We start from the raw sequence: 24,760 nt of genomic DNA on the forward strand, positions 1-24,760 counted from the left end.
AAGGCCTCAGGAGACCCGGGAGAGGGGGCAGGACCCGGCTGGGCCTGAGCTTCACCTCAAAACAACAGAAGCATTAAAAATAATAAAAAAAAAGACTTCTAAAACCACTTTTTTGGAGCTGCAGCTGCTTTTTTTAGGGCCTGCTGTAGCCTCACCTCGCCTGAAAATCAGTCTGAAGGGGCAGGCGTTGTGTGGGCGCAGGGCTGAGGGTGCAAAGTCCCTGAGGGGGGGACAGGGGTTTCTGGGGTGCTTCTCCCAGTTAATACTAATCTCCTGATACTCGGTGTGATAAAGTGGGCGAGCGGCGGGGCTGTGGAGAGCCAGGGCTCCTTCTTCCCCTTCTCTCTCTCATAGTGCGGGAGCCGGCGCAGGTTTGGCCAACGCGAGGCCTTGGAGGATCGCACGTGCCGAAACAACCGGGTCCGAGTGGGTAAGCTCAGCCTAGGTGATGTTTCCTTTGCTCAAGAAATGGGTTTCGAGTGTGGTAGGTTGTAGAAAACGTGTTTTCTTATCTCTCTGGCTCGCTTAAATTGGCTTTGTTTAGCTAATAGCCTCACACTGGAATAATGCTTTTGTCTGCTTTAATTGCATTCCAGTCCCGTTCACAGCGCTTAGCCAATCATGAGTAAAAAAAACAAAAAACCACTTTCCTAAAATATTTAACATATTAAAAATTTTGCAGGTGTATATTTGTTTAAATATACTTTTATAGCTCTAATCTGTCCTCATTACTAAATGAAGTGCTAAATTTAGCATAAAAGCTGTCAACATGTTCCAATCAACATGTCTTAATGACTGCCAACAAACGGAAGTGAGGCTTTCATGGAAAAAAGCTGAAAAGGTGCAAATGCAGAACAAGATTAGATCAATTGTGTTGATAGAATTCCGCTGCTCACTGCATTAGGTTACAATTGAAATCAACCCACCATGTTTATGCTATTATTTTAATTGTTAATAGAAATATTGACTAGCTGCGGACAAGGCAACAGTCCTCTGGGGACCTGTTTGTGGTGTTTCCTTTCATTAACGTCTCCCTGTTAGCAACTACATGTTGAGATCTCCCAGCGAGCCATTTTTCAAACCAGTTAACGCGTGCCTTGTTAATTCCATCTAATGGAAGTTTTTAATCAAGATGTCAGACAGTGCTAAATCAAGCACCTCACCAAAGTGCGAAACATGTAATGTCCACATTATTGCCTTTATCAATCAGCTTTCCATTCTTCTAAAAAGAATATTTTCCTCTTTAACCCAGGCTTGTCTAACAGGGCCGGCTTTCATTGAAACAATGTGGACTTCTCTCTCTCCTTTTTTTTTTTTTTTTTTTTTTCCTTTCAAGGTGTCCCAGAAGAATCGTTCCTTTATTCCGGCCAGGATTGATGTTAGTGTATTTCCTGCCTACCCTTGCTAAAATATTGGCTGCTATTGGCAGACTTCCAGTTCTTTCACATTCCCCCTTCACACTTTTTAATGGTGGTAGGAATTAACATTTGTGGTTTGGAATATGAGAAATGCATTTTGAAGTGGCACCAGCTGACACCAGGTACAGCTATGGCCCTGAATTTCAAATACTATTGATCATTTACCAGTGAATAGGGAGTTTTCTTGCTCTGCAGACTCTCAGACAGTGCCATGGAGTATCCTTGGTTTGCTTTGCTTTAGGCGTCCTGGCTGCCAATTAGCTTTCAGACCTGAATAAGCTGAAGAGTCTTGTTCTCAGTTTAAGAAAGATGAGAAATAGCAATGACTGTGTATTTTCCAGATGTCTCATATCTTCTTTTTTTTCAGGTTTTAATTAGAAGTGGAAGGCAGGTCTTTGAAGTATAGGATGGCTACTCATCAGCTTTTACAAACTAGGCAAAAGAAAAAGTCCTCTACGGTAAAGAACTTGAAATGTACTGACAATCTTAGCTCTCAGTTTTGGACCTGGCATGTCTGTGCCTGGTGAGGTGGGAACAGGAACACTTTCTGTTGCTTGTGCTGTTCTTAGTTGGATTATTTCCAATTTAGTGAGTCCAGGAAGATACAGCATGGGGCTTTGACATGTATTTGACTAAATAAATGTAGGCTCATTAGGTGTGCACAGAGCCTTATTAGCAGGAAGAAAAGCAACGAACTAATGGAGTAACTAAATGTAGTATACTTTCCGCTGAGATTGTTCATGTTAAAATCAGTGTTTAGTACTTAAATCCTCTCCAATCATAGACGTGTACTGTTTACAACTCTGCATTAAAATCACTCTGAAAACTAGGTCTGCGTACAGCATTGACAGACTCAGTCTGCTGTCAGAACCACTGGTACAGCAGTGAATGCCCCAGCAGCACTGGCATTTGTTTGACTCCACAATTAACTCTGTAGAGCTAAGCTGGCAGAAAACTATACACTTTTTTTTTTAGGGGTGGTTGTCAGTTAAGTGCAAGCATTGGTGCAGTGGAAGGGGTGGGAACATTCAGCCCTGATAAAAGGGGAGGGAATGACCAACCAATGCAGTCTGTATCTGAGTAAATCATGTCAGATCTATTGATAACTATCCTTAAAACATTTAATCCCACCCATGTTAGACGTGAGTCTTCCCTGTGTAATATGAAGACCAGAGAAATGCTAAAATTACATTTCTAAGTTACTCTCTTTTTCCACCTGTTTCCTAGAGTTGTTTCTAAATATAATCCCTGTGTTACACAAAAACGGTGCTATTTTTGGCTTTACCCTTCTTTTTCAGGAATCAGTGTTATTCCCTGACAAAGTTGCTACTGAGCAGCAGTCTGTGGCGCTGGTGAAAAGACTTCTGGCCATCTCTGTATCCTGTATAACATACATGAGAGGACTGTTCCCAGAGAGCTCTTACGGAACTCGCTGTTTAGATGGTAACACTTTCAATTTGTGCTGAATTCTTATTTCTACTTGCTATATTTTAGCTATTATATCCCTTAGATGTTAGCTTCCAGCTGCTCACATATGCATGAGTTCAGTTTATTAGGAAGTTAGCTAACAGGCCTTCTCAAGTCTGGATGTACGCAGTGCTTCTGCATCAGACAGAGAACATAGACAACAACCTAGAGCTATTGGCAACTCATGGCTTTTCTGTTAATGTTTCTTTTGGTTTATAATCATTTATAATCAACCTGACATAACCACATGTTCTCGGGAACCAGAACTTTAACAAAAAAAAGAACTTTAAGAACCAAAGTCTTGTCATAGGATCACAAGAATGAGTGATGCTTTGATTCACTAACATCTTTATGTTCATTCAAGATGTGTTGGTACGGTGTGAAATGTCTCCATACATTCCAATCTGTTCCCATGTTTTCACTTACTCAGTTGACCTGAAACATGGTCACATGTACTTGGTGGACTTGGTTGAGGGCACAGCCAAACTGGCTTTTGATCACCTAACCCTGAAAAGCCACTAGTCTTTCTAATCAAATGGCAGGTCTTTCAAGTGCCTTTTTGATCAGGAATATTAACATCTGGCCTGCTCATGCCTTTGAGGGCTCCTTGGTTGAATCCTGAGGTGGTATTAATTCACCTCTTCATTTGCAGGATGGGTTTCCTCTTGCCACTCTGAATGCCTGAAAACAGAGGTAGAAGGGACTGTGTGGACAAGCTCAACAGAAGTAGTTTATTCTGTGTACAGTCATTTATGTTGTAGGGAGGCTGCTGAAGTCTGAATGCAGAAGTGAAGCTGTTGTTAGGGAATGGTGGAATAGATGGGAGTGGAGAAGAGGAGGGAGGAGAGGACAGAAGCTGCTGGTGTTTTGAAATTAAGCCATAACGCTAGCACTTTTTCTGGGAGAGCCCAGAGCATCTGAGGAAAGTCTTGACATTTGAAAATGCAGCAATAAGCTTGTGTCAGCCCACCTGGGACTCAGTGGAAAACCAACATTTCCACTCAGGAAGGACCTCCAGATAACACATTTTATCCAAAAATGGGAGGGTGACTGGCTTAGTGCCACTGTTTGCCCAACAGCTGTGATAAGGATTGTAACTATGTGCTAAATCTGGTTTTGCAGACCTCTGTCTAAAAATTCTCCGAGAAGATAAAAGCTGTCTGGGATCATTGCAGATAGTCAAGTGGTAAGTGAGTAACAGCGAAACTAAGACAAGATTGTGCTGAACAGCAAGACATCTACCCCTCGCATTCTTCTTCTTCCTGAATTTGAAAATATTGTGCCCAGTAGTGTTATCGACTATGCCAGTGCAACTCCCACTGCCGCAGCATGTGTGCTTGGCCCTGTGCGTAAGCAAGACAGAATTAGCTGACGAAGATCATGTGAGTTGAAGGTCTGTTGAAGTGTTGATTGTAGTGAGCTCGTGGTCAGGCCCCAGAGCACACGCAGGCAGCATAGGTACAGAGAGAGGTTGAAGGAAATAATGAGATTGATTCTTTTGTTGTTTAGTCTATTCTAATTTCACTTTTATAGGGATTCTTGTAGCTTGGTTTTTAGTATGTGCAGTATTTTATCTCCCTGGATATTGTGTGTCTAAGCACCCTACAGCTTTCTTTAGGATACATTTCAGAGTTGGCGTGTTCCCAACAAGCAGCGAGTCTGACTTTGATGTGCTAATGAGATACGTAGCTGCACATCCTTTGACTCAGAGTAAATATCTGACCATTGCTACCTCAAATAATATTTACTACTTTGAGAAAATCCATAGCTGTAAACTATGCATCAGATAACAAAAATTTACAAGACCAGACATGTCAGGCTGCATTCAGATTGAAGTTTCAGCCAAGCTCTGTACAAGGCCGATGGGAAAAAGAGCCATCAGAGATCAAGCTGGGGAGCTAGAGTAGAGCACTGAGCAGAGACCTACTCAGAGCTGGCCTTAGGCCTCAAATTCTGGTCTTTGTCAGGATTTAGGTGGGCTCCAGGCTGACAGGATGTGGCCCTAGAAGTATAAACAATGCACAAATGCAGAAGGGAGGACAGTGCCTTTATGATTGACCTGAAAAGGACTTTACAATCCCAAAATGTTGCTAGCTGTGTTGTCTTAATTCCAGAAAAAAATGCACTTTAAAGTGTATCTAATGAGTGTGTGTTTACAGATCAGGAGATAAATATTGCTGGTTAGTATTAATATGCTTTTTCCTTGGCAGGATTCAAGGTTGTTTTGATGCTTTGGAGAGACAGTATGTAAGTTTTTTCACATTTTTTTAATGGAGTTTCCTATTTCTTCATAAAGAATGGACAAAACTATCTTTCCACTCCAGCTTTATATTTTGGTAGTGATCTTGCATGCACACAACACACATTTACAGCTGTGGGACAGGGGGAAGACCCTGCCCTGAGTATATACATGTGAGATCTGGGATTTTATTCCTTGAGCCCAAATACTGACTGCTGTTGCTCTCTAGGCTTGCCTGTGCATGGTGTGTGAACTAATTTGCAGCCTGAAATGGATTTTCCTTAGTTCTGTGTTCTTCATTTGTGTTGTCTAATGTCTGGATAGAGACACTGACAGTCAGAACTGAGGTCTTGATCTCCATGCCTGTTTTCCTGAGAGAGATTCTTCTGTGCTTCTGCTTTCCTTCATCTCCTTCCCCTAGTCTTTTCCCTTCTTATCTTCTTTGACCCTCCTGGCTTTTCTCTGGGGTTCAGAATTTATTACTTTTTTTGGAAGGTAATTCATCAAGTAAGGTATATAACTGGTTCCAGGACAAAATCAGCTAGTAAGTAATCATATTCCTTGCTGATTCTCACATAAAACCAGCTCTGCACAGGAAAAAGCACCAACTGTTGTCATCTCTGTCAGCACTGTTCATCAAACCAGCTCTCATCTAGATCAGATTAAGTGGTGTTAGTTTCGGCACTGATGATCAGATGGGCTCTTAGACATCAGTACAACTGTCAATGTGCATCAGATAATTCAAAATGTTTTGAACTTAGTTTATTGCTTGCTGACAGTTCTAGGAGGTATTTAGTCCTCTGCTATTTATGAGACACATAAATTAATTGTTATTTGACAAGGCTTAAGGAAGAAACAGAGATACTTAACACATGTTCTAGGATTGTTTTCAAGAGGAGTCCCATGTACATTTTCTTGCTGTGGGATAAATGAAATAATACCTTTGGGGAGTTTCATAGCAGAGAGCAAATATTAGTCTTCAGCAGGGATGGGTGCTCTTGTAAAAGAGTTTTAAATCGGCATAGCCTTTGGAGATTTGTTTAGAAAGTGTCCCAAGAGAGAAGTCTGAGCATGCAGTTGTTTTCTTAGGGAACTGCAAGTAAAGCCAAGCAAACTGGCCACTAGGTGTTGCTGATGCTGTACTATGAAGAATCTGCATAGAGGTTTTTAACTCCTAGTTTGTTGAATGTATCTATTCCTTCACTGTATGTAGGTGGTTAGATTTTGATAGGTCTTTCTTTTGCTTTGCTCACTAAGGTTAGATTTTGATTTTGTGTTTTGTTTTGGTTTTCCCTCCTTAGTTACACATTGCTGTCCTCGCAGTAAGTAAACAAATACAAGGCATTTTTCTTCCCCCACCCTGCTTGAAAGATATAGGGCGTCAAAGTTGTGCCAATGTATTTGTGCCTTTTTAAGGGGAAGTCAAAATGCATGTGGCTTTTAATAGAGCTGTCACCTTTCCTAAATATGGTAAATATTCCCACGCAGCCTAGGAAGTTCATATTTTTCTCAGTATGTCAGACTTCCGACTGAGGCCTTGCATGCATCTTTAAACTCCTGGAAGTGCTTTTATGTGCTTCATATCATTGCTTCCTTTAAACTCTTGCCTCCACCCTTGGAAGCTGCTGTGTCTTCTCCATTTCCCCCTGAAGAAGAGTGCTCTTTATTAATCTGATCCTGGAGAAACCACACACTGGTGGTTACAAGGCAAGTCTTTTGCCCTGGTCCTCTGTAAAGCACCAAGAGCTATGCTATGCATCTATTCTGTGCAAAATCTGAGTAGTTAAATCTCAGGCATCAATAGTTGCCTGTGAAGGTTGGAATGGGAATTAACCTCATTCCTCCACAATTACACAGATGAGTGTCTTCTACCTGTCTTTGAAGTGGTAAGTATTGACTGCTGATAGAGGAGGGCTGTTTCTCCATTCCTTTCTCTGATCCCACGCTAAAGATAGTACAATCTCTACTGTAAAGTGAAAATATCATTGTTCAGACACTTTTCACTGGTTCAAGTTATCCAAGGGGAGAATGCCCTCACTGTGCTTTCTTATAACAGATTTACACGAATCCCAAGGAACCGGAGGTAAGAAAGAGTCTTAATTAATCTTTGAGGCAACTGAAGGCATGGGTGAGTAGATCTGTATTCAGAGTGCACTTGTAGGCTTAAATTCTACCCTGACATAGCTGCTTGGTGACCCTGTTTCTCTTCTTCTGCCTTCACTCAAGAATGACAGCTCAGTGAGCTGGATTGTGATCAAACGCTCCTACCAGGCAGTCGGCTTTGGGCCCATCTAGGGCCTCAGGCAGGGATGTTAACAGGCACCTAATGGGCATGTTTGCAATTTTGTTTTCCTTGCCTGAAGAGAAGAAATGGGAAGTTCAAAATAATTCTTTTATGAACCATCTTTTTAACAGTAGTGTTGAGAAGAGAGCTGTTTTTTTCATGCAGAGAGGTTTAGGACAGAAGTTATGAATCACTTCAGACCTGGGATGTATGTGTTGGATAGTGCCTGTCCTTATCCATTCGGTGTTCTCTGTTGTGTTTCTGTTTTGTTTACATCTAGCTGGTGAAGACAGACTGGGTGGTGCGATATATAAGTGAGGTTCTGCATCCATGCTGTCTCTGCAGAGCAGATACAGAGAACGGCTGCAGAATCTTTGCTCACCTGATTACAGTTCTGCTGCGTCGCACCTCAGCATCTGGGGAGACAGCAAGAGATTAGTCCATACCAAGGCTGGGATTTGTAAGGAAGGCTTAGAGTTAAGGGCTCAGCTGAGCTCCTACTAATTGACCTCATTGCCTCTGGAAAGAGTGAATTATAAGCATGGAATTGGACTACAATAGATCCTTTCTCGTGTGGTGAAGTTGTCTGTTCTTCCTAATTATTTCATTCTCTAAAATCATAACAAATCCTTTCCTTTCAAATGGAAAATCATCTAGTTTTTTAATGTCCCTCAGAAAACTCTGAGACCGGTGAAATTCAGCAACTTTTGCCCATGCAGTATTGTTTGTATTTCCTAGTAGGAAGAGTCCTTCAGGCCCTTGTCTCCATACAGAACACTGGGCCAGGCTTTCTTGTGACAATCCATCACCCTTGAAGCCTCACATTTTTCCTTTTAGTAAGGGAGGACATACGTATGTACGTTGTGATGGTTGGCTGGCCCTGGTGCCTCGTTAGAGGTTTAGGCTGGGGAGTTAGGCCCACAGAGGAAGTGGAAGGAGGAAGCAGGAAGTTTGTCATTTTTTTGTGATTCTTTCAGTGTTAGGTAAGCTGTGGTGGTTAAGAAAATTAGCCAAAGCCCACGCAAGCAATAATAAAGTTAAAGCTGTCATCGTGTCATTAAATTAATGCTGTGCTCTGGCATAAAGTCATGAAAGGACACTGCTAGGTTCAGTGTGCATCTTTATAGTTGTTATTGAAAGAGACCCATTTCTTCTTTTCCCCTCTCTTGTTAAATGTCTAGACAGTGACTGAACTGTATCAATTCAAATTCAAGTACAAAAAGAAGGTGCCCCAGATGGACATCATCAGGTAATGGTTTGGTTTTATTTCTCAGAATTACACTGTGAAAACTGTTTTCTTGAAGCATTAAGAAGAAACTGCACTTTATGATTAGAGCATGTCTGAGTCGCTAAGCAGCTGTAAATATCATCAGAGTTGAGGACAGTTGCCCTACAGGATATGATCTGCTGAGCTGATGAGTAGAAATGCTGTCACGTAGCACAGTGAGGCACTTAAAGTGCACCAGAAGCAAGTTAAGGACAATTTATAGAAATGGTGCCTAATCAGGGTAACGATGCAGAAACCAGCAGCATTGTTGAGCTTGCTACTGTCTCAACTAATAGCTAGTGTTCTTCCACTTTCACAAGATAGCCTTTTTCAGGTTTGACCCCTTTCACCATGATCCTGCACCCACGATTTTTTTTCCTTGGGCATTTGCATACGTGTATTCTGCTTGAGCAGTCTTGCGTGGGTGACCAGAGAGAACTTTCGCTTATGATGCCTGAGTTGATGCTGCAAAATATGTGGCAGGAAGCAGCAGCTTTTTGCATCTTTTTGGCTCTCTCTGTCTGTTAGATATTTTAAAGCTGTGTTTAGTAGGCCATAATCCTGTGTAGTTTAAACTAAATACTATCAAAGGCCATTGGCTATAACCAAAGCAAAGAAAAATAATTAACCCATTTTTAGTTTGCTTCTGCAGTTGCCATTGTTGAAAGATGGATCTTTGGGCCTTGGAACCTGCCTGTACAGCAAGAGAGCTCTGCTGTCCCATATGCTCCTCAGGAAGCCCCTCTGCAATGCTCCTGTAGTCTGCCATTTGCTGCTCTTTCACTAAACACATCCAAATAATTTGTAGTATGTGGCAAAATGATTTTCTGTTGGGAAAATCTGAACTATGTCTGAGCCTAGAGTGTCCTGTTGACTGTACCCTCTGTTTCTGCTTTGAAGCTGCTGTCAGTTGTCCTCACAACATTGAGGGAAAGAGGAGACCTTTGGGATCTGAAAGATAATAGATAGCTCTTGAGTAGTTTGATTTTTTTAATCAGCCTTACTCAGATCAGTCATTAGTTGCTAGAAATAACAACAGTCCCCAAATGGAATGCAGCATCCCTTGGTGTCCATCGTACTGGCCAAGAAGAGGCTAAGTAATCTTGCTGTTGTGTTTATATCTGCTCTGTCAAAATCTTATTGCTGCTCTGAGGCTTCAAAGCCCATGGCATCGGGTTCCTGGGCTCTGTTCTGTTTCCTTGGTGAATGACACTGCATGTACCTGCAGTCGTTAGTAAACTGAAGTTCTGGCATTGATCAGAGTGTTGTGTCATCTTTGCTATCAGCTCCTTCAGCTGATAAAACTGCTTTTGCACACCTGCAAGGTTTATTGTCATGTTCCATGAGAGATGTTTTGTGGGTCTGCATCATTGTATCTGAGTGGTAAAGGGAAACTTTCTCCTAAATGGTCTCTGCCTTATTTTAGATGGATTTTGGAGGAATTCCTTGCCATGGATCCCAGTCCTTCAGAGAGGTTCAGTTCCTCAGCTTTTACCTTTTGACACATTCCTGCATCAAACCCACAATGTTACTCCCATACTGAACCAGTGTTTGACCTGTTAACTCCTATGGAAGTCTCATCTCTTTTTTGCTTATACTCTTTCCCCATACCATTTCTATTCTGCTAATCCCGAGACTTGTAAAGGTGATGTGTAAGAGAAGGCCTACTTTCTCTTTACTCCACCTTAGGCATTGCGAGCATTTGTCCTCTCACTTGATGTGCATTTCTGAACATACAGGATTTAATTTAAATGGCACAGTGTGCTCAGCACAGAGTTTTGCTGTTGGCAGTTTGGAGCCTACCAAACCATACCCTGCATACCCTGGGAATTGAAGCTGTTCAACAGCCACTCCGTTTTCATAACGAGCCAAGAAGTTTCAACTGGAAGGGGAGATCAGTCCTAATGAAGCTCTTCCTTCCAGTGATTTATTCAGTCCTATTCAGCCCTGGGATCCTCTCTGCTCTCTTAGCTTACTTACTGCTTTTGAAGCAATTTAGGATGATTGTATCAGGGACCATCCAGCCTGTATAGAGTTTCATTCACCTGCCAGTGGTCTTCCAAAGATGTAGTGAAGGAATTACATTCTTTTTATGGCCCCTTCTTATTGAAAGTTAAGGAAGTTTAGGTTCCTTAGTCACGCAGTGATTCATCTAGTCCATCTTCAACCATCTAAAGTAGATGGCTGATCTAAGTTACTCATCTCATCTACCTCTGTAGTCAAGAGAAACAAACTCCTCCAGAGGGCGATTCATCCCACTTCTGTTATACTTTTATCTCAGTCTAGACTGCTTGCTTAGACTAGCCAGCTGACATTTGGATGGGTGAAGGAGGTGAGAGGAATGCCCCTTAGTCACTTTTGAAAAATGTGCTTCTGAGCTAGTTTTTCTTACATGGAATTGAAGTGAGAACACGCAATTCGCTTCTCTTCAAACTGCAAAATGGACTTGAAAATAGCCCCTGTGATGAATCGGCTTTATATGGGATTCTCACCTCATTCCTCTCATTCCTGAAATTGCTTAGGTGAAAGGCACTTGTTTTATGGTCCTTTGATCCAATTTAATCATGTTCAAACAAGTGAGTCATGACATTTGTATAATGGGGTCCATTGCCCCAGCTACGAAGTCTGTTCAAATGTAAATGCCATGCCTCTTAGTTTAGAGCTGTTGTTTTGCTGATGCCACCCCATCCCTGGAGTCTGTTTCACTTCCCTGTTTATCTGGAAATTACATAAAGGCATTGTAGCTTTGTGCTGGTGGTTTCAGACAAGTCAGTGGGTGCTCTGTATTTGTAATTAGATTGTGAATATTCATGACTGAGGAAAACAAATCTGTTATTCTTCTTCCAATTATAGCAACCAAATGAACTTTGTGAATGGGGTGTGCAGCAAGGATGTTAAACAGGCCAGCAGGCTCCTGATCCGTAAACTGTACCTGTTAATGCAAAACCTTGGACCGCTTCCCAATGACATTACCCTGACCATGAAACTCCTCTACTACAATGATGGTAGGTGGAGAACAGTGTGTGCTGTGGGGAAAAATTCCCTTTCCATCAGTTTCTGTAATAATTGTGAGCCCCTATAAAGTAAATAAAGCATAGAAAGGTGAAGCGGTAGAAGCTGTTAGCTGATAACAGTGAGAAATGGTATAAAACATAATAAAGCCTTCTGACACACAGGGATGGCAGATGCTTTTTAAGAAAAGTTTGAGCATCTGTGTAAGACATACAGCCATGCAGTGTGAAAAGGAGACATCCTTCTCCTTCACTGTTGTTTTTTGGTTTTGTTTTTTTAAGGAACAGGCAGTGTCAGGTTCTGCTCCAGAAAGTTGACCGCATTAATGGTCTCTCAGCATCCTAAAGTCATTCTTTCTTTGAGCTTCCTGATGACATTTGCTCAGCTCATTTTTATCTTTGAATTCTCTCCCTTCTTCCTGAAAAAAACCACCAGAATATTTTTAGTAGTTGGTGTTGTTACTCAAGGCTGGTATACACTTGTTCTTTGTAAATCAGACTAAGGAGAGATGGAACTTGATTTCTCTGACTACAGTGGGTTCTTTCTCCCTGTTGTAGTAACTCCCAAAGATTACCAGCCTCCTGGCTTTAAGGAAGATGGCAGCCCTGGTGACCTGTTTTTCGATGGCGATCCTGTCAACCTGAAAGTAGGGTCAGTCTCTACTGGCTTCCACCTCATGAAAGTGAGAGTGACAACTGAAAAGAAAAGAATGGGAACTGTTGAAAGCAACCTGCTCCAGAATAATAGCCCTACGGAGATCTCACATCAAGGGTTAGACTATGATGAAGAGGAAGAAGAGGGCAGTACAAAGGTATAGAAATAGCTCTATTTGTTTTTTGCTAGAGGAATGGAGTTTATCTAGCAAAACTCTCCTTAAAAGAAACGTTTTTTTCAGAATCCTAAGGATTTGATAAGGGTTTAATAAGGGTTTCAGCTTGCGTTGGGCAGCAGTGCTACAGCGGATTGAACGCCAAGGCTGGAAATCCATAGACATAAAGTGAATTTCATTCCAGCATATCCACTGATTTACTGAGTCTAGTGTGTTCCCCCAGAAGAGGGCAGTGATTGTACAGAGAGACCCAACACATGCGCGTGCACACACACACAAGCGCGCGCACACACACACACGCACACTTATACACAGACATGCACAAAATGGAGAAAATTGCAAACAGTTTTGCATCTCCACTTGACATTTCTCAGGACTAAGCCATGTTCCACTGTGTAGTTAGGTGGGATTCCTTCCATTTTGCTCTAGCCATCTAAAAATTGTGTGTTGTGTCTAATTTCTCTAGCCCCCCTCTGCACTTAGTGAAGGAGGAGGCATCTGTAGCAGGTAATTCTGATATTTTCCTTAGACATCAAGGTAGGCTGGAATGAATGGTCCTCTGCTGGAGCCTCTCTCCAAAATGACAGAAGGGGCAGCCTGGACTGGTAGCTCAGACTTGACAATTTAATTTTAGGTGGTCAGTGTCAGGGAGTAAACCCCAGCATAACTAACTCCTGAAGATAGGAAGCCATTTAGGTTGGAATTCTGTCTTGTCTTAGAAAATTTCTCACCTGAAAGACCTGTGTCTTCTCCATTTCCCCCTGAGGAAGAGTGCTTGGGAGAAGGAAGGCCTGGACACTGAGGAGCTGTGAAAATCTCATCCCTATTAGTGCTGGGTTTGTGGATTTACCAACTGGGCATATTTTTTAGGTTATTCTATTAAGACAAAACATCATTTTCTTTACAGAATCACCCTCTCCCTCTCAGAGCAGATTCAAGTGAGCATGGAAAGGACAAAAGTGATCCCCACCCAGGCTGGAAAACGGAAGCATCTTCTTTTTACCTTCAAGATACAGGTAAACACCCAGTTTCAAAACTGAAGGAGCTTGTGCTCATGACTGTATCCTAGCATAATATTTAGGTTTTTTCACTTACTTTGAAATGGATGAAGAGAGTTTGTCAGGCTGTTTGAATTTTGTATCAGATCAGATTGAACTATAATAGAGGGCTTGTTGTATATGCTTGGTTTCTTAAGAGAAACATTCAAATTTTTATCAATATCTTTCCACCTCTTTATCTCAGCAGTTTTTTTTCAGATATGGAGGAAATGCACAGTTCATCAATACCGAGTTACATTATCTACATTTTCGCCAAAGCTCTTTTCCTTTAGCTGTTACAGTATGATTTTGCCAATGACTTCCATATGTGAAAACATACATGAAGATACATGGAAAAAAGCCTTTTCTCTCACTTCAATCAACCTAGCTTCTGATATACCATGCTGTATTTGACCTTTGAGGCTCTCAGATATAGGCTGTGGAACAATACCATCTAGTGACAAAATGGTAAATAGCATTCCTGAGATCCCCAAGCAGTGGAATAAAGCAGCTTGTCTGCCTATGAAGTCACCTTTTCAGGTCTTTCTCCTGCAGATTCTCCGATGACTAATACGGGGTGAACTCATACTGCCACCTTTTCCACTCTGGGAATATTAACAGGACCTTCCTCCTCTAACCAGTTGCCTATCTTCATGAAACTGAGGCGCTTTGGGACTCCCCATCAAATTTTATTGAAACTGTCTAATAAGGTCAATAGTTATTGGTCAGGGTACAGCTCCCTTCCTTCCCCATACACATACACACACTTGGATAGACCACATGCAGGCACAGGTTAAAATCGAGCTTAAGTATAATTGATAGGAGCTGCTGCAAGTGTTACACATTCAGCTGACAGTTTATTCTGAAATCTCTGTTTCCAGGAATAAACTGCCAGTGTTGGCAGTGCCTGAGAGCAAAGGTTACACAATTTCAGATCAGGCATGGGATTTTGCTACAGTGATTTAGTCAGGCTTCTGGATTTTTATTTTTTTTCAATTAAATACAGGGGTTTAACTTTGGAGCTAATTTTGATTCAATGTTTGGATTGTAGGTGGAAAGAAGAAGACAGGAATAAATGAGATGGTCAGGATGCCTTGCTCAAGGGCATCTCAGCAGGTGAGGAAATTTTAGTGGCTCTAAGATACACCAGGCAAGGTGGAATTCATTGCCATGGAACTTTATGTCATCTAGGATGGCACAAGATTCAACTAACCTTAGTGGATTTATTGTACAGTACCACAATACATAGAGGCTACAAAGTTTTAGGGCACAGGGATATAAGCATGAACTGGAAGCATTTAGGAGAAAACTTTCCATGGCCAGCTTATTTCATACATCCAGTACAAGAATTTTGTACTGTTCTTTGGAGTTGGCACTTGTGAATTACACATGCAGACTAAACGTATTGGTGTCCCAACCAGGCTGGTTTACCTGTGTGTGTTTTTGGATTAAGGTTCTGAAATCACCACCCTGTTTTAGGTTTGAAGGGTGTGTTTGTCTGTTGCCTAACATGGTCTTCACTTCTCCTTTCTTGCTTCCAGACTATCTTTACGTGTGAGTCACAGGTACCTACTGGCTTCTATCCCTTTTTGGCTGCCTCTCTAGGATAGAAAGAATTATCCCCTGGAGATGCTGATCTCTTTTTCAGAGGTTGTTGGGGTAACCCAAAGAACTAGGGTAGACCAGACATGTAATTTTAGACAAGTAAAGTTATGTGAAATTAATTCCATCCTGAAGGCTGCCCAGGCCAAACCCTGAGTCAGAATCAGAGCTCAAATTCATGGGCTTGTGCAGAGGTTTTTTCAGTGACAGGGCAAATCTCTGAATACCACCAGACTTGCCACTTGATCCTCCTCCCATTCAAATTAGTTGAAAATCGTGTGAGCTTGAATGTTCAGAAGCTGAATCTTTACAGGATAAGTTAATGAGGGTAGGAAATTGCTACTAAAATTTTCCCCGCCTCTGTTGAAAAGAATCCCGGGGTGTCTAACCCAGACAGCAACTGGAGACTACAACTTAACGTGTCATTCAAAAGGCATCTGTGAAGTATTTGCCTTGACTCTGGATCTTAGAAATGAACTTCTGTGCCTAGGCTGGTATTTTTCAAACTTTAACCACATTTTTTTTTGTGTCACATCCTCCAGTTTCCTTCTGATCATTGTTTGTTCTGTCGTCTGTGTGAAAACAGGAGCGTTTTTTGTTTGTAGCTCATGGTTGTCCCACTGATTCATGCTCTGACATTCTTTCGGGTCTGTCACGATTGTAAGCAGAGCACCAGACACCTCTCTCTTGCAGCATGTGAATTTCATTAGAATATGGTAGCAATAGTGAGAGTGTTTGAAGGTGGTGGAAACAGCATTAGTTGCTGAAAAATGGAAGAGTCACTTTATCCATTGTGTACTTCCAAAGACTTAAAAAAGAAAAAAAAAATATTCCAAGCCTCTGCCTGGTAGATTCTTCATGGCAGAGGGTTTTTTTTAATGTATTCTTTGATACTATTTTTTAAACCATCATAGCTTAGAAGTTGGCTAATATTTCAGTCATTTTAGGGAAAAACAAAGTCAAGTCACTAGTTAAAAAGTGCAGATCATCATTGTAAAGCCAGCACTAATAAAAATTTGACACTATTTTCCATATGAGAGGGACTTTCCCTTCTTTTCTGAGGGAAGTGGTTAAAACAAATGACCATTGTATATTCCGCTTGAATCAGGAAGCCAAGCTGGTGAGTGAAGTCTGTCTTAAAAAATGAGGACAAGCTTGGGTGGATGGGAAGTATGAGTTAGGTATTATCTAACAGGGTCAAATATAGTTAAGCTGGGTGGAAGTAGTCCTGTTGGGATATGAATGCAAACACCTTGTTGCTATCCAGCCAAGTAATGGCATTTTCATACTGTCAGGTGTTTTCAGAGAAGCTCTCTGCTTTAAAGAGCTATAAGGTGTTCAAAGTGACTTGTTCTATCCTGGATTTCAGAGTTTAATTAGCATGGTGTGTGAAGGGCCTTGGGGAACAACATAGCCTTAGCCATGGAGGTCTCCCTTTACTGAGACAGAGATGAGCCCTCAGATTTGCAGTACTAGTGCGTGACACTGTTAGGTTTCCATCAGAAGAAGTTTGCCTTCAACTAGCTTACTGAATGATTGCTCACGTACCAGCACTACTGTAAGGGAGCGAGCAAGACTGGGTGGCAAGGAACGGGCAAAAAGGGTCTGAGAAGGAGACATGCCCTTCTGGTGGCAACACAGTGTTAGCTGTTCAGCTGTCCATGGAGCAGCACCTCAGGGTTTAAAGGTGCTCTCTGTACAGTTAAATGTTCAGGCCAAGATTTTCAAAACTAACTAAAACAATTTGCAGTGTCCCAGAATTTGATGTCTGTACAAGGATTTAATATTCAAGAAGTGCTGAGTTCAGAAATGGTACCCACAGTCACAAGTTGCTTTTGGAAATGTGGACGAGCCCATTACTGCTCTTCACCTGAAGTGAGCTGCTTTATTCCTTCTGATTCCTTGGTTATCAAAAATAAAAACTGTGCTGTTGGAACTGAGTTTATTGGTCATTATCTTCCTGACCTATAGCTCTTCAGGAAAACCAGGAATGAAAGTATTAAAGGCTTATTTTTATCTAATCGACATAGGAGAGGCAAAGGATGCAGATCTGCCAAAAGAGAAGCAGCTATTCCTGTCCAGTTAGAACTGTAACTGGCCTATAGTAATGGCCATGGAGAGTCTCTGACAGAGGGCTTTTCAGATTGGAGAAAAATTTACATGCACTCAACTGGCTTGTTATCTGCAATCTCATGATTGATGATACTTAGGATCAAATGAGAGATTGCCCTTTCCCAGCAAAGCATCTCTGTACTTAATCATCCAGAGTTAGACACCAGCATGTAAATTAGCCTACCTCTGCTGACTTCAGGAGAGTTTTTCTGATTGCATCAGCCAAAGATTTGGCCCAGTGTGCTATCTTTATGCGCCTTGCTACTTTCCACTGGCATTCTAGGAGTTGTGAAGATTTGGGTAGAATAGGGAATTGCTGCCCATTGGTTTAGCTTATAGGAATCTGCTGATGAGAATGGCTTCCTGCATTGAACTTAAGATAACTTTTTGAATTCTTCAGCATCCTCCTTTATCGTCTTATGAATCCTTTAATGTTCTTATCCTGCAAATTGATTTTGGTCAGCTTTGTCTTCATGTAAGCAAATGTGTTGCAGTGGAATGAGTTTGGAATTAAACAGAACTAGAAGATGAGTAAAATCTGACCATGTGGACGCCTCTGCAGGCTTTTATCTCCCATCAGGAAGCTGTGGGCTGAAGTTCTGGGGTGGTCCTTAGAGCACAGTCTCACTGCACCGTGAAGCAGCCACGCAGAGAGCCCTGAATCGCCCCTGACGGAGCCTGCGCCAGAGCTGGAAGTGGTGTGGCCGTATCAGCACAGCAGAAGTCAGCTCTGCCTCCCAAGTTTCTGGCTTCATTAGCTAGCGCCAGACACTGCTTAAGCTGCTAGACTGGCTGTGCTTATGCTACTAGACTGCTGTGGGACATGAGGAAGTGTGTTGACACTTGGCATTGCGTGGACATACCAGTTTGAATCAATGATAGCTCAGGGATCTCTGCACTGGGATTCACTGCCTGCTGTAGGCATACTCCTGCCATGCAGATTAGCTCTCTTAACTGGAGCTGTCTGAAAGTTATATGTCTAGGGAGAGATTTCATACCTAAATATTGTAAATCAGTGCTGGTTTAGACCTTAGAGGATAGCCTGTCTCGCCTCCAGCTGCTGCTCCTCCTTGGCTACCTGGCCATGTCCTCTTTCTCAGAGGGACTGTGGCAGCGATAGAAGCCAGTGTGAACACAGTCTTTCATGGATGACACATTGCGAGTAGTATCTGCCGTGTTTGCCAGTGATCAGTGTCCTGTTGGTGCCCAGGGTCGTGGTCATCCTGATGGAGATTCTTGTGCTTTCCGTGTTTTACACAGCTTCTGTCTGAAAGTGAAGGTCAGCACAAGTGGATTCAATTGCAGAACAGCTTGGAGATCAAGACCTTTGTTGTCTGATTTTTCCCAGGCAAACCACTTTTAAAATTGCCATGACAGAAAACAGTTGAAGGGTGAAGCCTACCATTTGCAGAGCAATAGGAAAGCATTTTTCTGTGGCAATGTCATTATCTTGAACTTTTGCAGAAAAGAAAAAAAAAAGAAAGGTTTATCTCTAACTGTCTATCAAGAGAGCTATATCTGATGAGAAGTTCCCAGAACATTTTCTCCTCCAAACCAGCTGAGGCTACACAGACCCAAACAATGAAGAGAGAAAGACTCGGAGATGAGCTTGCCTCTCTCCTTCCTGTGAGCTCAGGCCATTCTGGGAGGAGTGAGACAGGGAGGTCAGGAAATTCCTGGCTTCTCTCAATTCACATCAGATCCTTAGCTGTATCTTGGGACCATTCATCCCTTGCATGAGTTATCCCTGTCTAGTGTGCAGGAAACAGTTTCCTAGTGATCTCTTCACTCAGAGGTGAGGCCCATCACCCCGCAGATCCGGGGAGATTTAACCCTTGCACCCTCAGATTCTCTGGCAGCTACCCCAGGGACATCCACAGGAAGATGTGAAGCTTCTGCACTGGCTGCCTTTACTTATGTTCATAATGTACATGCTAGCAACCAGACCCTCTAGAGAAATCTGCATAAATTAAGGTTGGACACATCTAATATCCCATGAGGGACTAAGCTGGGTAGCAGCCTAGTATGAAGAAGGAGTGTCCATTGCTTTTCACCTCCTCGGTTACAATGCTGTAATCTTACAGGGGAAGGCTTCTGGTTTGGGGAGGCATATCAGATTGTGTTCCAGCAATCAGAATGGCCGGCATGGCAGTGTACAGTGTGATTGAAGGCCCTGGAAGAGATTATAAGGATGGATAAATTTTTTTCAACAGGTATTTTTGAAGAAGTTTTTTTTTACACTCTGGAAAAATCTGTTCATTAGTCCTTTAAATGCTACAGGATACATGAGGTACAGAGTAGGCCTGTGAGACTTCCAGTTTGTGAAAAAGAAATTGCGTTGAATGTCAAAGATTTTAACAGTGAGCTATGGAAAGGAAGAGGACTAGTGGTAGTCAGTGATGTGTTGGCATGGCTTCCTGGGGACAAAAATGTGGCAAGCTTCCACAGAAGCACCACAGTGAGTGTCTTTCATTCTTCCACCTGCGTAAATTGGCTTTCATGCTAACCAGCATGATTCTCCTCTACTTGTACAGATGAAAACCAGGATTAATTCCACTGATGTCAGTGTGATCACTTTAATGGAAACTGATACGACACCAGTGCTGAGCCCTCTGTCGAGCGTTTAACCACTGTGCCGCCTTCAGAGAATCGCTGAAGGACAACTGGAGATTGTCACGTCCAACCTACCTGCTCAAAGTAGGGTGAAATGGAGCAGGTTTCTCAAGACCTTGTCCAGTCAGGTGTTGAATATTTCCAAGGATGGAGACTCCACAACCTCCCTGGACAACTTGTGCCAGTATTGGATTGCCTTCACAGTAAAAAAAAAGTTTGTCCTTATGTTTAAATGGAATTTCCTGTATTTCAGTTTGTGTCCATTTCCTCTTATCCTTTCACTGGACACCATGATGTACATTGTGAACCTTGATTTTTGCTGTGCTTGGAAAGCATGGAGCAGCCAACTGTCAGTGAGTAGATGGGAATTATTGCCGTCAACCGGATCAGTTTAAAGAGTCACTGACTTGATTTTTGAAAGTGGCAAGCATTTGCTGTGCTATCAAGTCAATGTTAGCTGCAGCTGAAATCACAGGATACATCAGGCACTGGCTCTCTCTGATTAGTTTCATGATGATGATAGACGTCCCCTGCAGGTACTGTTTATTGTCCTGGCACCTGAGGATCGTTTTGCCTTATTTCAGCAGTTGAGTCTTGTATCTCAGTCCTTATTCTTCTAGCTTGCTTGATGGAACTGGACTTCTTTTGACATTAATGTGCTTCTGAATTTGTCAAGATAGTTATAAGGTACCAAACTAAACACTCCTGTGTCCCTGACAAAGGGAACTCTTCTGAGGGCATAAAATTTGCCAAGTGCCAAACCTCAGCATGGGGCAGGCCACAGACAAAAAGGGACACAGTTGAATGCTCTTGTGCAATTTTAGCTTTTCTACATAGGATGCCTTGGGAAGCAAAACACATGTCAAAAGAGCTGTAAATTTGCTTCGATTTATGCTGGGAATTCTTGGCTGGAATACATGGGGACACTGGGGATTGAAAATTGCAGAGCACAAAACTAGGTCCTGATTTTGTCTATCTAAGAATAGCAGTGTAGCTGTGGTCTGCTCATTCTGTTTCATCCACCAGTCTGCCTTGGGAAGGCTTTAATCTAAGTCTAATCTATTTTTAGCCTGATATCTTCTCCAGACAATGTGCAGCTGTCCTGTTAGTTTTATGCCAGAAATTAGTAACACTTGTATGATTCACAAGTTAGCTGTATTTTTACAGAAAAATTCTGCAGCAACATACTACTTTTCCACATGTAGTGCAGTGTTGTAAAACAGGAGATTCAAACTCACTGTGTGTTCATGGTATGACCTCGATCCAAAACTACATCTTGGACTCAGAGTCAGGAGGTCACGGGTCTGTTCCTCTCTTTGCTACTTGATCTGGACTTGTCCCACCTGTCCCGTAGTCAGCATGGTCCCTTTGCAGGGTAAGCGTGCGAGGGCCTGCGCCTTGTCCTATGTGCTTTTATAGCACCTGGCTCCTCAGTGAGCCAAGTGCCTGTAGTGGTTGTGTAAGACAAACAACATTTATACAGCGCAAGCTCTCCCATCAGTTAGTCTAAGTCAAGTACATGGGAAAAATTAGAATTAATCAACTTCTGGAGGCTTTGATTGTATGTTTAGTCAATGGGAGGGATTTCCTGCTTTTCACCACACCGTTTAAGAGGTTTACTTTCTGGTTAAAGTCAAATAAACATAAGTAGGATCTGACTTAATCCCATTTAGAGCAACATTTCTGGGGAAGAAGCTTGAGTGTTTGGTAAAGGATGGGACCTGGAAGTTGGACCTGGGGTCTGTTCCTGGCTCTGAGTTCCTACATGAACTTGTAGCCTGGCAGGGGCAGGACAGGACATGTTGGCTTTGGTGAAATACGTCACACAGTTGACATCTTATTCATTCAATAGATGAATAGTGCCTGCCTAGAGCACTGGATGGCTTGCATAGATGTTTTTACTCTTCTCATCTCAGGTTAGGTGGTCATGCTGCCTGTGGTAGAGGGGAGGAAAACTGTGGGAGAGTTGCAGTGGACTCTGCGTGAGCAGCTGCTCATTGTGGCTATTTCTCCTGCTCAAAGGTATCCCATCCATGCAGAAAATTTAGGAGGAATAGCAAAGGGGTAAAAACTTTACTGAGTAGTTGTCTGTGCTGCAGAAGATCCATTCCTCAACGGAGGAAATAAAAGCACTGACTCTAGCTGATGCTCTCTTTATGCAGTTTAGGCTAAAATAGAAGGAGAGCTGCCTTATTCAGGTGACTGGGGGCTGGGAGACTGGGGATCATCACTTTGCTTTATTGTGTGGCCAGCAGGACAGGGTACAAACCCTGCAGCTGTGTTAGCACTGGAGAGTTTCTGGATGCAGTGTTTTCCCCCCTCTGGGTCCTTTACTTCAAAAAAGGAAGCAGACAGGTTAAGACGATGCCAGGGAGAGGAAAGTAAATAACTGCCTAAAATGCCAGTTTGAGCAGCTGGATATCAGGTCAGGAGCTGTAACACAGAGATCCACTCATCACTCTTTCCTCAAGCGAATATGCCTTGGGCAGCATTGGAAGTTTTGTCAGCCTGAGTGTGCAGGGTGAAGGAGAACCTGCCCATCCCACTTTGGCAGATTCTTGTTTTCTGTTTTTATGGAAAGGAAATTGTACTTTCTGCATTAAGCAATATTTTATTGCTCATAATGAAGAGGAGGGAAGAGGGGAGGAAAAACAATTTGAAACATGATAGAGAGGCGAAGTGAGGTTGTTTCAAACTATTTTGCTGTTCATCCATAATCAGAGTTATTTCACACATTAGAAAGACCATTGCTATGTAGAGATTACCGAAGCCTCATACCAAGGTCAGATAGAAAGAAAGCCTTGATGACGTGAGTGGGGAATTCTATAATGACCACATCTTGTAATCTGGAGACCTTGTGCTTGTCTCCAGGATGCATTCTGGAATAGCTCTTTATTAACTCCTTGTGTTTATCCTGCTTCAGTTTCGGGATTCCTCATGTTTTATGGTGGAACTGGAGTAAGGTACTCCTGTTTTGGAGCAGGAATTCGGTTAGCACTCTTTTCCCTCTTCATTCACCTTACTTTCATCCAAATGAACTTTCTTTTGGAGGCAAAGTTGAAGCAGTGTGCTGTGATGTGTCCCTTCAGCTCAGTTCCAGTGAGAGCAAGAGAGGTTACATTGCTAGACTGTGTGCTTTGTCCCTTCTGGGTGGGCAACAACACACGTTACTCTCTGTAGCTCCAGATTATCATTGTAAAAATGCAAATATGTTAAGTAATAATGAGAAAAAGTCAGTTTGTCACTTGGCACAGCCAACACTTCAACTGTTGTTCTGGCTGTCCGTCTCTCTGTGGTTTGTCCGAATTGCCTGTACTGTTGACCCATTTATATTCTAACATATATTTATCCATGTTTTTTAACCTTTTGGTTTGTAGGCCCCTGAATATTTTGGAGGGAGGTTTGTGTCTTTCTAGAGGGAAGTTAAGCCTCTTGGAAAAAAGCTTGCTTTGATCAGTTATTTTTCACAGACTCAGGTAGTCTTTGAAGTCTGAGATTGACCAACTCGCGTTGAAATTCCCTGATGTACAAATAGAGGTACTGTATGTCTCCTCCCGGAAGGCTGTTTCCAGTGACCACAGATTTGACATACATGCCCCCCGCTTTTAAATACTTTTATGATTATTTCAGGTTGGTGAAACAGACTATGCCATATAAGCTATTGTATTTCTCAAAGGTCTCCTTGCTCCTGGTGTTTTCTGTTGGTGGTGGGAAGATGGGTACTGTTCCTTGTGCCACCAAAACCATTCTCTGTCCCTGAAGCTGAACCTGTTGCTTTCACGAATCTTACAGTCCCAGTTCCATCCAGCATTCCAGTTTTGATTCCTTGCCTAATTACTTTGCTGGAGAACAGGATCACACTGAACAAACCCAAGAGGATCCAGGAAAACACATTGTAGTTTTGGAAGTTGTATTTCTTGACTCATCTAGCAGGAGCCTGTACCGTGAGAATGATCACTGTTTCTGATGGTTCTTACAGATAAGCTGCCTGAACCTTGCATTTAGCCAGGAAGAGGTAATAGGACCCAAGAAGAAAAGGAAGGTCAGTGAACCAGAGAAGCTGCTTCTGGAAGGCAGGAAATGATGTTCATTCTGACACATTTTAGAAGGTGTGAGTTCACATTGTCATCTGGCTAGTAAAGACCTTTACTCTCTTCCAATATTTAACTCTTCCACCTACCGCATGTATTTCTGTATGTTTATTTGTCTCGTGAAAACTTTGGATTGTGAAGAGACAGCAAGCACCATAGTTGTCATGACAATGTCAACCGACAGCACTTGTTTGATGTTCTAAAGTTGAGGATTTATGATTCCATGTGAATGGTGTCTGTTGTGCTTCTTTCTCTCCATCTCTCTCACCCCCCTCTACTCCTCCTCCGCCTCGGCTAAATTTCCTCCTCTGTGGCTGGACTGTCCTTTGCCAATATGTCATCAATATTTAATGGCGCTGTTGCAAGATGAACTCTCAGAGGTATCAGTGCCAGCAAGCAACAAGTCTCATGATTCACTAGATTGTGCTTAGCTTCATCCTATCTACTGTTTCCGGAGCATAGATTTTTTTTTTTTTTCAAAGCAGGGTTTTTATCTATTTTGAATACAGAGATAAAGTAATCTATACAAATTTTCTGCTGGTGCTGAATGTTTTTTTTCTGACTCTGCAAGTAGTGTTGCTATAGCTGTATTATCAGCTTATTTCTAAAACAGCAACCCACCATGTACCAAGAGCCTTAGACAGTTGTACGATGTAAGTTGTCTTGAAATAGATCACATTTAAAACCTAACTTTAGTAAAGGTACCTTGTGGTTGCAAATACAGGTAAGGAGAACAACTGCAACAAAAGAAAAAATTTCTGTGTACCTTGGAGCAAAGGTGATGTGCTT

The 24,760-nt window shown here is 42.2% G+C and overlaps 1 protein-coding gene across 6 annotated transcripts; it reads left to right on the forward strand.

Annotated features, from left to right (window-relative positions):
- The first annotated feature begins 324 nt into the window (after window positions 1–324).
- Window positions 325–24,504, forward strand: HORMAD2 (HORMA domain containing 2). Of its 6 annotated transcripts, none has more exons than XM_009913551.2 (13): window positions 325–430; window positions 1,786–1,876; window positions 2,717–2,861; window positions 4,008–4,071; window positions 5,096–5,132; window positions 6,426–6,446; window positions 7,181–7,207; window positions 8,590–8,657; window positions 11,529–11,680; window positions 12,245–12,498; window positions 13,424–13,532; window positions 14,605–14,669; window positions 23,860–24,504. In XM_009913551.2, exons 2-13 carry the CDS (start codon window positions 1,826–1,828, stop codon window positions 23,962–23,964), a joined length of 1,098 nt encoding a protein of 365 aa, XP_009911853.2. In that variant the 5' UTR covers window positions 325–430; window positions 1,786–1,825; the 3' UTR covers window positions 23,965–24,504. The 6 variants fall into 6 exon arrangements, with proteins under 6 accessions (XP_009911853.2, XP_069651509.1, XP_069651512.1 ...); XM_069795408.1 differs by lacking the exon at window positions 23,860–24,504 and adding an exon at window positions 19,802–20,438; XM_069795411.1 differs by lacking the exon at window positions 23,860–24,504 and adding an exon at window positions 16,906–17,082.
- Window positions 24,505–24,760: the final 256 nt, after the last annotated feature.

The sequence above is a fragment of the Haliaeetus albicilla genome, chromosome 10 (genome assembly GCF_947461875.1).
Source record: "Haliaeetus albicilla chromosome 10, bHalAlb1.1, whole genome shotgun sequence".
In the NCBI taxonomy this organism is placed as follows: domain Eukaryota; kingdom Metazoa; phylum Chordata; class Aves; order Accipitriformes; family Accipitridae; genus Haliaeetus; species Haliaeetus albicilla.

Coding starts and splice junctions, on each gene's coding strand:
- HORMAD2 (XM_009913551.2), top strand. CDS start 1,826: ATGGCTACTCATCAGCTTTTACAAACTAGGCAAAAGAAAAAGTCCTCT. Junction 5,133..6,425: donor ATGCTTTGGAGAGACAGTAT/GTAAGTTTTTTC, acceptor TTCCCTCCTTAG/TTACACATTGCTGTCCTCGC. Junction 13,533..14,604: donor TTTTTACCTTCAAGATACAG/GTAAACACCCAG, acceptor TTTGGATTGTAG/GTGGAAAGAAGAAGACAGGA.